At 44.7% G+C, this 14,500-nt stretch overlaps 1 protein-coding gene across 1 annotated transcript in view; it reads left to right on the top strand.

Moving 5' to 3' along the window:
* The window catches only part of LOC135902314 (suppressor of lurcher protein 1-like), a 151,037-nt gene that overhangs the window by 96,447 nt on the left and 40,090 nt on the right, over window positions 1-14,500 (top strand). Inside the window, exon 9 of the mRNA XM_065432283.2 lies at window positions 9,922-10,108. Within this exon, the coding sequence (XP_065288355.1) occupies window positions 9,922-10,108 (187 nt within the window). The remainder of the gene's footprint in view (window positions 1-9,921; window positions 10,109-14,500) is intronic.

Raw genomic sequence — 14,500 nt, 5'->3', positions numbered from 1 at the left:
CAGCGCAGCGAAATGCGGAGCTGAATAACATCGGTTGCCAATCTTTTGTAAATAGCTGATAATATGCATGGTTCAGGACTATAGACAGGCCTGAGCAAGCATTACATCACTACAATATGTTATAAATGGTTCTTTACATATTTCTAATAAATTTAAGTGCAAGGAATATTGCCTTAAAAGGCAAAGTGATACGAACTGCACTAGTAAACAGCGCACACTACCTACCCTGATCGTATGAGAAAAATAAAAACGTATCACAGAAACGTTAACGAAGCAGCAACACACAACAAAAGAGAGTAAAGTTCGAGTATAGAGCAGTTTGGAGATGTGAACATGGCGGGAACAGCTAATTTATACTTTAGCAAAAAAACAAGATGGCAGAAAACCTCGTGGCATATGTGAATACCTTTTGGACATTCAGATATGCACCGGATCCTCGCGCCAAGAAATGTTGACTCAATCTGCGAAATATATTTCTATTGAATCTGCTATGCGATAAATTCAGCCTTTGACCCGTACGCACCATTCACACGTATTTATCCTGCCCTTGAAACAGCAATGCCGTTTTTTAATGACGTTTCGCAATTCAATATTTGTTTCCTAAATCTCTTTCTGATATGTTTTGTCGACTGTCTACGTATCTTTTCTTTCGTCGTTAGAATTTGATATCACTTGTCAAAGGCGACACTAAGCGTCACGTATGTTAACTGGTCATGCTGCTTGCAATTATCGAACACCTTTTGTAGCTCGCGTCCAGGTGGCTCCGACTGCAGCTGCGCCCGAACGCTGCACAGTTTTAGGAACGAGTCACATCCAGCCCATGTGGGCCGCTCTTTCGAACTTTTTACGCATCTCTTCGTTTCGGCTTCCCTTACCCTTTGTCCCCCGAGGAGAAGCAGATTTATGGGAGACGAGGCAAGGCGCTTCGTTGGGGCGCGTGCTCTAGAGGAAGCGCACGGAAGGCGGAGTGCGCAGAGAGCCGGTGTCGAGAGAAAACACGTGTGCGCACCGGGGCCGAGGATCCCGTTCACTGTTATTTGCCGTAAGGAAACCGAATGAAACCAAGAATAGAAGGAGTGAGGGGAGGAATTGGGGCGGGGGAGGCGCATGTGGCACAGCTCACTGCTGACGCTTGCTTAGAACCAGGGAGGGGTGAGGAGGATAGGGAGAGACAACGCAGCAGAAGAGAAAGCGCAGTGCGCATGGTGGGAGCGTCAGCGAGCAGCGAAGCGCTGCCAATGCTCCGAGCATCTTGCCAGGGAAGACAACCCCAGAGCGGAGAGGCTCCGCCCTTTCTCGGCGTTGTTGTTCGGGTGGGCCGTCGTTCCTCTTCTTTGCCATTCATTTGCCTGGGCCTCGCTCTCGGGCAAATTGGATTAACAACAACCATTTCGAGCCTCTTCTGCCGTCTGTAGTCGCTGGGCGTCTTTGCAAACGAGCACGTCGTTTTCCTCGCTACCTTTAGCGCAGCCGTCGCGACGGGTGTTGTTCCTTGCCGCGCTCTCTCGGAAGAATCGAGTCTCGGCCGTCTGCAGTTGCTCCCCACGGCGGCTGCCGGACGTGCCTGCTCCAGACGGAGTGGAGGGTTCCCTGACCGGCAGACGGGCGCTGCTGCTGCCGCTCTGGTGCCGAGTGGCTGCGCGCTGTTCCTGGTTCCGTGCGGGACGCTACTCTTGGAGCTGAACAACGGCGCGCCGTAAAAGCTGCTGACGTACTATCTTTTTTCGTGCAATGTCGGTTATTGACTGGATATCTAGATTCCGTCTGAAAGGGCGCTTCACGGGCGCATGTATTATTGAAACATTCCTGTATTAGAGGAGTTTAGAGCTGCGAAGAGATACTTTAGTCCGAGCTGCGCATGTCATAAGCAAGCCAATGGCGGGTAATCTTGCGCGCCTATAGCCTGCACCCAAAAGTGGCTGCGAACATACAGTGATTTCGGTTATGTGTCCAAATAAAATTGATTTCGGTTACGTGTCTAAAACTAAATACGTGTCTTATTATTTATTTCTTTGGCATCCAGCGCTGTGGCTATGAAGTTGCGCTTTGCCCGTGGTCAGCCACCAAGAGCTGGAGAGGTACAAAAAGAGGCGGGAGGTTGGAGTGGAGAAGTTCGGAGGATGACGTAGCCAAAAGATATTATAGGTGTTCGATGACACCGTGCGACATGGAGATGAAAAACTAAAGAGTGTGAGAGCTGTGACATGTCAGGTCTGCTTGGCTGATACAGGCTTGACCCTATACTTATGAACACTTTGCAGGTTAAATGCCAATGCACGTTGCAGCGGTACCGTCTGTCATAACACAGAGCATTCGACTGCTCTTGTCGCCACGGCTTCTGAGGTCATCATCATTGTTGACGTCAAATTAAATAACCGAAAAGTAATCAAGCGAAAGCCGCAGTTCTCGAGAGTTGCGCAAATTATTGGTGCCGCTACTTCGAACTTTATGTGAAACTTCTTAACTTTTCATTAAAGTTTTTTTGACACATACTCGCGTCTTTAGGTAAGGCGCCGTGTTCTGCACGCAACCTGTGCGCTGTAATCCTGGTGTACCATTGAAAAACCATCTGGAAATGGTAACAAATTAGACTCTCTTTTGCTATAGAATCTGCAGAAACTTGTTGGAAAATTTATGGTGGAATAAAATTTGTTGCTGGGCTTCTTGTCTTGGCATGCAGAGGGAAAGGTGTCGCACAACACAGACAAAGACGAGAATGGATAGAAAGTCCTGTGCCAGTGTAGGCAACTATCTTTCTTTTTTTCATTTTCTGACAATGTCGCCAGGTCGCGGCCTATTTTTAACGAAAGGTCAATAAGTGGAAATGATGGAGATGACTTGGTCGGAATTTCGTCTATATCATGGCACGAATTTCATCCTGGACATCTTTCTTATGAATTTACCTGTAGCTTTAAATTGCCTCCTACAGTGGCGAGTCATTGGTCGGAAAGTAAAAATGCCAAAACCAGCCCCTAGATTTCCTAAAACGGGATATCACTCCAATATTGTGCTTTGCGTAGAAAATCAACTTTGGTGTAGCCAGATGTATCACTAATATGAGCTTCAGTATGTTTTTAGAAGTAGCGACAAAGGTAGGCGCATATACGCCCATCTGGATGAAATGGGGACCAAGCATTGAACAAGGCCAAGGTTGCTCGAGTAATTTTACCAGGACAATTTGTTGGCTACCTATGTCCCTAAAAATACTTAAATTTAGCTGATTCCACAAAGGTGAAGCTATCGTTAAGGTGACAAAACAAGACGAAATTCATCGACTTGCTTGTTAAGTTACCAACACTGGTTTGCACCAGTCCATCTTTCTTCCTTCTCGTCATCAGGGAGTTGTAGAAATAGTGCACCCAAGCGTGTTTGTGACCTCGAAGCCACATGCCCTGTCTGGTTTCTTTCGTACTCCTTTTATGTTATTTTGTATCCCTTTTTATACGCGCTGCGGTTTGGGTCTGCCAACTTTAGATGCAGGAAACCTAAATATCCCTAAAGGAAAGTTTTAGGGAGTGCTAGGTCTTGTGCACTCAAAGTCAGGGGGCGAACTACTGGGCCTACACAAGAACGTGAAAATGTATACAAAGGAACGCAAAAGGAGTATGAAAGAAAGCAAGCAAGGCGTGATGCTTTGTGTACGCAAAGATGCTTGTGTGCGCTGTTTGTAAACTTCCCTATTGTCTAAGTTGCGCTGTATCATCCTTTTCTAGCGTGCTGCTAGACCGCTTCTCAACTTTGAAGTGATTAAAAGAAGCTGTCTACACACGTAACCATTGTAATTTGGGTAACAGCCACCTATAGCAGGCACGCGATCATGCACATATGCCTTTTCACTTTTTAATCTAATGCCATTTCCGCATTGTTCGGGGCCAGGTTTTTTTTGTAGAGCTGACATCATGAGCATCATGTTGCATAATATTACGTGGTATTTTTCTTAAGAATACGTCTTACGCTTTTTTGATTGCCGACACAATTTGATAATTTCGTCGGAAGATTTCTAGCGTACCAGGGAGAAGAGCTCGAACAGTCACGGCGTCAATGTGACATAATGAAAGCATAACGCAGCACTAGTAGAAGCAGAGGCCTTCACCATTCTGCACACGTAAACAACTGTGAAGAAAGTTTGCTGAACCGCCCACTTAAATAATAACGCGGGAATAGGTGCAGCTGCAGGAGCAGTGCAGTGGTCATTGCTGTCGGCGGCGGCGCGTTGCAGACATGCAATCACCAGGCCTGGTTGATTGGTTTAGGGGCACTCCTTCTAAGAAACCAGTGATTTTAGTGCGACTGACACGATTAAGGTTTAGCGCCGGCTGTTGTGACAGATGCCGCGTACCTTTTATAGATTATAATTTTTCGTCATCTTACACTGGTTAAAATAGCAATGTATTGCCTTTCTCGTACTATCAGTTTTTTACATGCTGTTGTTCTGCCACAATTGTCGTGCGATATCTTACTGTTACGCTCAGCTACAATAAGTTGCAATTAGTTATTCTAAATGTTGGAATGAACTGCATAGTATTAATAAATATATACATTTGAATACGCATACTTTTCGTTCTCTCTCTTTCTTTTTTTAGAAATTATGCACGCGGGCGCACGCACATTACCCATATGAAAGCGAACTTGGGCTGTTTTTTATTGTAACCCGTAGTGAAAAAGGCCATGCCTGTGTATATCACGCATGCTTCTGTAATACTGTCACTGTTTTCAGTGTTAGTGGCTTTGGTGTTGCGCTGCTAAGCACGAGGCCGCGGGATCAAATCCCAGCCATGGCGGCTGCATTTCAATGGGGGCGAAATGCAAGAAACACCCGTGTACTTAGATTTAGGTGCACGTTCAAGAACCCGAGTTGGTCAAAATTAATCTGGAGTTCCTCCTATGGCGTGCCTCATAACCAAATCGTGGTTTGGGCACGTAAAACCCCATAATCTAAACATGATGCTTTTTAGCGCAAGAACTCGAAAAAAAAAAACGAAAGAGAGAGAGGGGTAAAAAGAAAGGAACCACGAGCGCTACACTTACAACTGTTTATTCCGAGAACAGAGCATCCTATATATACACAAACATACACATGCGCAAACGCAAAAAACACGCAGAGAACGCCAGTCAGCCGAAGGCATTGTTATCAACTTATTTTTATCTTAGAAATCTCAATTCCGAATCATAAAGCCTAACAGTTGATTCACTCACGCAGGCTACACCAGTGGTCTAGAAATGATAGGCCTCTAACAGTTCACGTGCGGTTTTTTTTCTTGCTTCTGCTAGGATCCAGACATTCACAGTCAGGACTAGACCTGCAATGCGTAAACAAGTGCGCAGTCATATCCTTCTTTAAAATATTTGGTGCTGTCTCATTCGGTCGTTGACGCAGCACCCAGTTTACCCAAAGCAGCACTTGCCACAGCTGAGAGGAATCACATAAACCACTCCAGTGAAACAATGCACGTAACACTTAACGTGCTGTATACTGTACACCCGTTCGTAGCGTCACCGGTGATTCGGGGGCAGAGACGGCCAGCTTGTTTGGGGCAGAGAAGACCACAGGTGCTCATTACGTGTTCGCCACCTTCCTAAGGTTGTGGCTAACCCTGTGAACGTACGGGACATCGTGCGCCTCTTTTCGAGCGTTACGGTCTACTTCCCCACGCACCTCAGGCTTTTTGTTGCCTTTCATCTTCTGGAACAAGGTTTCCCCCACTGACGTCAGCATCGAGCGAGGGTAGCCGGCTTTTAAAAGCCACTCAACTTGATTATCAAAAGTCGTCTTGATCCTATGATCACGCGATTTTTTAAGCGTGGACCTTCCACCCCACGTACCACCTTTTACGCTCGATGTCGTCGCAGCACAATGCCGACGAGTGCAATGCCGACGAATAACGGCTGTGCACTCAGGCTACGAGAGCGGTCCGTAGCGCTAGCATTTTTTTCGAAAGTCAATATATTAAACAAGTTTCACAATTTATAAGCTCGCAGTACAGCCCGGAACGAATATTGCGGCTATGCGCGCAATATTGTGCGCAAATGATACAAACAATATTTAATAAAGAAGAACATGCCCGACCGTGCTACTTGCGACAATGTTCTCCTTGAGCGTGCGCATTTTCGTAGCATGTCAGTGTTAATATGCCTGCACAAAGCGATAGCCCGCGCATGTCGAGGACGAAAGTCCGCCATAATATCGAGCGGCAGAAAATGTGAAGAACACGACATACATCCAGAAAAAAATAAAGACCGGCAGAGAACTATATAGCTTCCAGGCCTCTCCAGCAAGCCAATATCTTTTACGTAGTTTTGCCTTGCTTTGTCCGGTTCGAAAGTCGTACCATAGACGCCGCTGCCCGAGCCCTGACTGCATGGCTTCGAATGTCGTCCGCGAGAAAGGTGCCTCTTGAGGACACTTAAGGTGGCGCGTAATGATGTCTTCAATTTCAACCACCTATGTTGAAACCTCGTGGAACTACGTCGCTTCTTTCCTTAAATGAAGTCCTCAACTTTTTCGGCTTGTAGCTGCTGCCAAAGTGTACGCCACCGAGCTGCACACCGGCAGTTACCAAAAACGAAAAAGAAAAGTCGATTTTTGGCGCCGGTAACTGTCCGGCTTTCGAGCACAGTCGCCGGCGCGCGACAGTTCGCGCTAATTTTTCACGAGACGCTATAGAGGGGCCGCTTTTGTTTTATGAATAGAGCGCCTTCGTTAATTAATTACTGGCTGCCTATTCAGCATTCTCGGCTGCCATAATGGCGTTGGGGCGAGCCTTTCTTCCAGAGTATGCCGACCATGCTGCCGGGCCGAGGTACAGAAGAGGCTTGGTTGTTGCAGAGAGTTTCGGATGCACTAACGTGCTCGGTGATCATTCACCGAGATAGAAGACCGATCTCGGGTCTATCCATTCGTGTCGCTGATAGTGCGGTGCGCCTTCGCGTGCTTTCAAGCAATGTTCTTCCGCTGTCGAAACACAACTTCTATGAAAAGCATCGGCTGAGGTTTAAAAAGTGATTGCGCAGCCCAACCCCGCAAAAACGAGCTTTTGCGGGGCTACAGGGACACGATTCTGCACTTGAGTTATCCAAAGTTTCTTTCCTTGAAGCTTATCCTTGCTGCATGTGGAAACATTAACTTTTATTATATTAGCTAACAGGCAACAGAGAACTGAAAACTAGCAATACCTGCTCTTAAAGAAATTCTCACGCAAATAAAAGCACCGACAATAAATAGAGGGAAAATGCTTGAGGAAACAGTGCGTGGTCTGCACGTTGGTATTATGTGTTACGTCGTAGCCCGCTAACACCACGTGTGTGTGTGTATGTATATATATATATATATATATATATATATATATATATATATATATATATATATATATATATATGATGAAAAAACAACTAGCCGAAGGTGGGAACCGAACCCACAACCTTCGCATTTCGCGTGCGATGCTCTACCAACTGAGCTACCGCGGCGTCGTTTTCCCATCCACTTTCTTGGGCATTTATGTGTCCTAGTAGAACCCTGGGAGTGTTTATATATATATATATATATAAACGAGAAGAAAGCGGGTTAACCGAGGGACCCGATAATTATTAGTCATATAATGAGAAGCCAACAAACACTGACACCAAGTACAACATAGGGAAAATTGCATGTGCTTAATAAATGAAATAAATTAATGATAAATTAATGGAAATTAAAGTGGATGAAAAAACAACTTGCCGCAGGTGGGAACCGAACCCACAACCTTCGCATTTCGCGTGCGATGCTCTACCAATTGAGCTACCAATTGAGTTTTTTCATCCACTTTAATTTCCATTAATTTATCATTACTTTATTTCACTTATTAAGCACATGCAATTTCCCCTCTGTTGTACTTGGTGTCAGTGTTTGTTGGCTTCTCATTATATGACTATATATATATATATATATATATATATATATATATATATATATATATATATATATATATATATATATATATATATATATATATATATATATTTCTTTTAAGCACGCAGTGAATAGCATTGGAGAGATTGTGTCTCCTTGTCTGACCCCTTTCTTTATAGGTATCTGTCCACTTTTCTTAAGTAGAATTAAAGTGGCTGTGGAATCTCTGTAGATATTTTCTAGAGTATTTACGTACGCGGTCTGCACTCTGTGACTGCTGGCATCCCTACTGAATCAAATGCTTTTTCGTATTCTATGAAAGCCATATAGAGAGGTTTATTCTACTCAGCGGATTTCTCGATAGCCTGGTTAATGACATGCAGGTGATCCATTGTAGAGTAACATTTCCTGAAGCCAACCTGCTCCCTGTCCTTAAAAGTGTTGTCCTTATTCTATTGGAGATTATTTTGGTAAATATTTTATATAATACTGGGAGTAAGCTAATGGGCCTATAATTTTTTTTAATTCTTTAAGGTCGCCCTTTTTGTGGATTAGTATAATGTTTGCATTCTTCCAGTTTTCTAGGACCCTTGCAGTCGATAGACACTTCGTATAGAGAGCCGCCAGTTTCCCTAGCATTATGTCTCCTCCATCTTTGATTAAATCGACTGTTATTCCATCCTCTCCTGCCGCTTTTCCCCGTTTCATGCCTTGCAAGGCCTTTCTGATCTCATCTCTAGCTATAGGAGGAGTTTCTGTATACTGTTCATTATTGTTTTGAATAGAGCGCTCCTGAGTCGTCTGGATACTGTAACGGTCAATGTAGAATTCTTCCGCTGCATTTACTATATCTTTGAGGTTGCTGATTATATTACCCTGCTTATCTTTTAGTGCATACATCTTGGTTTGTTCTATGCCAAGTATCCTTCTCACTGATTTCAGGCTGCGTCATTTTTTTACGTCTTCTTCAGTATTTCTCACGTTATAGTTTTGAATATCACTTATTTTCGCCTTGTTGATCAGTTTTGACACTTCCGCGAATTCTATTTTATCTCCTAAGTTGGACACTTTCATTCTTTGTCGTTTCTGTATTAGGTCCTTTGTTACTTGGGAGAGTTAGCCAAAACTTTTCGCACTTGTGCGTGACCTGACATTAGCTCAGTGGACTTCATCTGAGTTCACAAGTGCACGCCTTCATACCCTGGACTTACAGCTCTGTATTCCGCCCGAGCTTCCACGACATGACTGCACCCTTCTACTGCGTCTATGGCTTGGAGTAGCATTTTCAAATGCACACTCTTTTTTATCGGAATGTCCAACAGCCCACTATGTGACTTCCGCGGATGCAATGAAACAATCGAGCACCTTTTTTGTCAGTGCTCTCATTTCAACCCGCAAATAGCAGTCCTCTCAGCCACCCTAGACAACCAGGACAAGCACCCAATGACAGAAAACAAGATCCTTGGAAACTGGCCTACACGAACATTAGCGTGATCCGCTATGGAGGCTCTGCTGCGGTACTTGGAAGACACGGGACTTTTTGACAGATTGCAGCTGTACACTGCGTGACGTAGGATTGTACGGTGACACTGTGTAAGACTAGGAACGTCTTTGCGTGCTGCGTGACAGGGCCCACAGAAACAGTTGGTGTGCACGTGCGTGTACGTGCGTGTGTAGGTTTTCTTTTCCTTTTTTTAATCCTTCTTTCTCTCACCTATCGCATCCCCTTGCCCCTCCTTTAGTACAGGCTAGCCAACAGGAGATAATCTGTTATTTGCCTAAATTTGCTAATTTTTTTTATTTTCCTTTCGCTTCGTTACCAAGCTTCCCCCCAATAGACCCTGCAAGAGGTTTACTTAATACCTGGCTGGCGTTTTCTATACATGTTAATTGCTTAGTATAGTGTAGTTCTCTCGCTCTGTACATGATAGAAATCGGGCGTGTCGGTGCAACCTCCAATTTTTCCATTGCTACATTGCTTTCTGTTATTTTAGCGCTAGTTATCTCACCAACATGCGTTACCCCGCATCTTCCAGGGTCCGGCTGCGACCAGCTGTTCAGTAGCACAGCGTCAAGAAACGGGACGTTCTCGAGCCCCGGCTACCCTGACGGCTACCCCGCGGACACCCGCTGCACTTACCACTTCAGCGGCGAAGGCATCGAGAGGGCGCAAATCGTCTTCCTCGACTTCGACTTGTATCAGCCCGATGACTCGTACCACACGTGAGTGCGTCTCCACGCGGCTCGTGCTTTAGATGTCATTTCGATTATCATCATGACAGAGCTGAAACGGCAGTACTTATTTCTCTCTTTTATAGTCATAACCCACACAGCATGTCATAGACTCACTTTTAAAGGGTCTTTATACAGGCTTGATCATTTCTGCGCGGCGCTGGCGCCGAAAGCAACAAAGCTGGCACTACAGTATACGGCAGGTCGCCGGAGATGTACTGTTACGGCTTACACCTTCAAGTGTGCGCGTAACTTGTGCTCTCCCTCTCTTCCCGCCTTCTTTTTTAAATCTCTTTGCACCTCTTTTCCCCAACTTCCACAGTACAGGACAGCAAAACAGACGTGCGTCTGTTTAACCCTCTTGCCTTGCTTTTCTTCTCTTTCTCTTCCTTCACCTGCTGCTCGCGCCCTGCTAGGCCCTATAATTCATAGGTTTTCGGACTCCAACAAACGCAATGGGGTGTTATAAGAAACTTGCGAGGCGAGTAATCGATGAAAGCAGTCCTGATTGCGTGCAATAGCGTTATGTTCCTTGGCGCCATTACGTCAAGTGCAAGCCGGCATTTTCACTTAAAGCAATAAATTATCATAAGCGAAAATTGATTAACGCTTTATCGAATTTCGAAACCTTTTGCAGTCCCCCTATTTCGATAAGCCGTCTGTCCCTACAATAAAAATGGAATATTATGCTAAAGGAAGGAAGAAAAAAAAAAGAGGGGTATACATGGACGTTACCCAGTGTGAACACCAGCTGACTACCCTGTGCTGGGAAAAGTGATAAAGGAAATAAAAGCCTATATACGGAAAGAAAGGGTAACAGAAATAAAGGAAAAAAGGAATTCACACAATAACGCGACGCGCGCGCAAGCCCTACAGCTTTATTGTCAGTTGCAGAATTCGCAACTCCTGAAGTCCGGACAGGTGTCAGCATTTACGGCCTTAAACGCCCTGCTCCGATACTGAAGGCTGAAGCTGAGGGAAGTTACAGGGATGAAAGTTTACTGAGAATGTGAGAAAGATGGTAAATAGAAAGACGGAGGTTATACACAAGCGGTCTTGGCCACCCAGCACTGTGGGGGAGAAACGTATAGGTAAAATGGAGGCAGCGCACAGGGTAGCAGAAAGAACTTCCAAGCATACGAACGTGCAGTAGCAAGCAGCATTTACGAAAGCCTGTCGAATGAATACTGAGGCCCTAGAAAATTAGGGCGCTCGTAGCTGCGTTTCCAGGTATTCGCTAATCCCTACCGTTATGTAGCTCTCAAATGAATAACTGTTAAATCAGCGTTCCTGTCTTCCTGCAATTACCTGCAATATAACGTTGACTGGGGCAAAAACGTATTTGCGAGTGCCTCCTTACAGCTTCAGGCGTGAGCCTTGTATTCAATAACTATGATGACTTGCTTCGGTGCGGTATGCATCGCCGGTAAGTATGCGAATATATTGATGATCCTGCCTTTGATTCATGCTTTTTCAAACGAAGCTTGTTGTGCCTCACTCGTTTCGGCGTCGGTGCTGGTGTAACCATCCGAAGAAAACCAAAGTCACGCAACAATAAAAATTGCCTGTTGGACTGTGAATTCGAACCACCAACCTCCGCGTTGCGAGACCACCACGCTAACTGATTCAGCCACTTCCTGTTTTTTTCTTTATTGCATTGAATTATGAGTAGTTCAATCCAAAATTGTTACATTGCATTGTGACATACATCCGAAAAGCATGCACACATGGTACTTAGTCCAATGAAAATTCTAAATTCGAGCAAACAAACATAAGCGTCCAAATTCTTCTCGAAAGACAGACCTTGTCGAGCGAGGTGGATCAGCATGTCTGTCGATAATTTGGATTCTCCATAATGAATGAAGTCCTACTAACATAAACAAATCATATGGTGTATTACTCGCTGTCTTTTCTAGTTGTTTATAAAATGTCCTAAAACTGAAATGCGTCACGACAAACAATGAATCAATGTTCTATTGTCTCGGGTTCATTGCAAAGTCTACAATTTGTATTCCAAGGTACATATAGTCCTTTTCCTGAAGCCACGTTTTAACTGGCAGGGTGGAGGTGTGCAACATAAAGAAAAATGTTTTCGTTGCTGGCGTAATTCACATTCCACGTACACAGTAGCCACTGTCGGTTCATAATACACGAGCTTTAAAGAGGAGTTCTATATGCATGAAGAAGTCATCATCATCATTGTCAGCCTGGTTACGCCCACTGCAGGGCAAAGGCCTCTCCCATACTTCTCCAACTACCCCGGTCATGTACTAATCATGGCCATGTCGTTCCTGCAAACTCCTTAATCTCATCCGCCCACCTAACTTTCTGCCGCCCCCTGCTATGCTTCCCTTGCCTTGGAATCTAGACCCTAACCCTTAATGACCATCGGTTATCTTCCCTCCTCATTACATGTCCTGCCCATGCCCCATTTCTTTTTTTTTTATTTTAACTAAGATGTCATTAACTCGCGTTTGTTCCCTCAACCAATCTGCTATTTTCTTATCCCTTAACGTTACACCCAACATTCTTATTCCCATAGCTCGCTGCGTCGTCCTCAATTTAAGTAGAACCCTTTTCGTAAGCCTCCAGGCTTCTGCCCCGTACGTGAGTACTGGTAAGACACAGCTGTTATATACTTTTCTCTTGAGGGATAATGACAACCTGCTGTTCATGATCTGAGAATGCCTGCCAAATGCACCCCAGCTCATTCTCATTCTTCTGATTTCAGTCTCATGATCCAGATCCGCGGTCACTACCTGCCCCAAGTAGATGTATCCCCTTATCACTTCCTGTGCCTCGCTACCTATCGTAAACTGCTGTTCTCTTCCGAGACTGTTACGATTACTTTAGTTTTCTGCAAATTAACTTCTAGACCCACCCTTCTGTTTGCCTCTCCAAGTCAGTGAGCACGCATTGCAATTGGTCTCCTGAGTTACTAAGCAAGGCAATATCATCAGCGAATCGTAAGTTACTAAGGTATTCTCCATTAACTCTTATCCCTAATTCTTCCCAATCGAGGTCTCTTAATAACTCCTGTAAATAAGCTGTGAATAGCATTGGTGAGATCGTATCTCCCTGCCTGACGCCTTTCTTTATTGGGATTTTGTTGCTTACTTTATGGAGAACTGCGGTGGCTGTGGAGCCGCTATATATATATTTCAGTATTTCTACATGCGGCTCGTCTACACCCTGATTCCGTAATGCCTCCATGACTGCTGAGGTTTCGACTGAATCAAACGCTTTCTAGTAATCAATGAAAGCTACATATAAGAGTTGGTTATATTCCGTACATTTCTCTATCAACTGATTGATAGCGTGAATATGCCTATTGTTGAGTAACCTTTACGGAATCCTGCCTGATCCTTTGGTTGACAGAAGTCTAAGGTGTTCCTTATTCTATTTGCGATTACCTTAGTAAATACTTTGTAGGCAACGGAAAGTAAGCTGATCAGTCCATAATTTTTCAAGTCTTTGGCGTCTCCTTTCTTATGGATTAGGATTATCACCTCGAGCGTACGGGAATCTTCCAAGATCCCCGTACGCTCGAGGTGATGAGGCATTGCGTATACAGGGTGGCCAGTTTCTCTAGAACAATCTGCCCACCATCCTTCAACAAATCTGCTGTTTCCTGATACTCCCCAGTTGCCTTTCCCCTTTGCATAGCTCCCAAGGCGTTCTTTACTTCTTCCGGCGTTACTTGTGCGATTTCAATTTCCTCTAGACTATTCTCTCTTCCATTATCGTCGTGGGTGCCACTGGTATTGTATAAATTTCTATATAACGCCTTTTTTTTTAAACAGGTTGAAGTACCTCAGACAGGCTGGCCAACGTTTCGATAGGTGGACCTATCTTCTTTGACGAAGATAGCCTGTCCGTCTGAGGTACTTCAACCCTGTTTAAAAAATTTTATACCACAGTGTGCCATTCCATCTGCCAGCCCCTTTCTTGTTTTTGGATATAACGCCTGAGCCACTTGAACTATCTCACTCATATTAGTAATGATATTGCCAGCTTTGTCTCTTAATGGATACATCTGATTGTTGCCTATTCCTAGTTTCTTCTTCACTGTTTTTAGGCTTCCTCCGTTCCTGGGAGCATGTTCAATTCTATCCATATTATACTACCTTATGTCAGTTGTCTTACGCTTGTTGTTTAACTTCGAAATTCTGCCAGTTCTGTTCTAGCTGTAGGGTTAGAGAAGTATGAAGCATGAGAAGCAGAGAAGCATGAAGAAGTAGACGCAGTGCAAGGCGCGAGCCAACCGCAGGCGTCACCTCCCTCCGGAGGAGGGAAAGGGTGTGATCGCGTTTTCGCTCGCCTCGCGCCTGGCATTTGCCGCCAGTTCAGGCCCAGCAGTCAGCTGGGGAGGCCGCGTTTGGT

The sequence above is a fragment of the Dermacentor albipictus genome, chromosome 5 (genome assembly GCF_038994185.2).
Source record: "Dermacentor albipictus isolate Rhodes 1998 colony chromosome 5, USDA_Dalb.pri_finalv2, whole genome shotgun sequence".
Taxonomy (NCBI): Eukaryota; Metazoa; Arthropoda; class Arachnida; order Ixodida; family Ixodidae; genus Dermacentor; species Dermacentor albipictus.
Note: the sequence above shows the minus strand (reverse complement) of the source record. Positions and strands in the feature narration are given on the sequence as shown.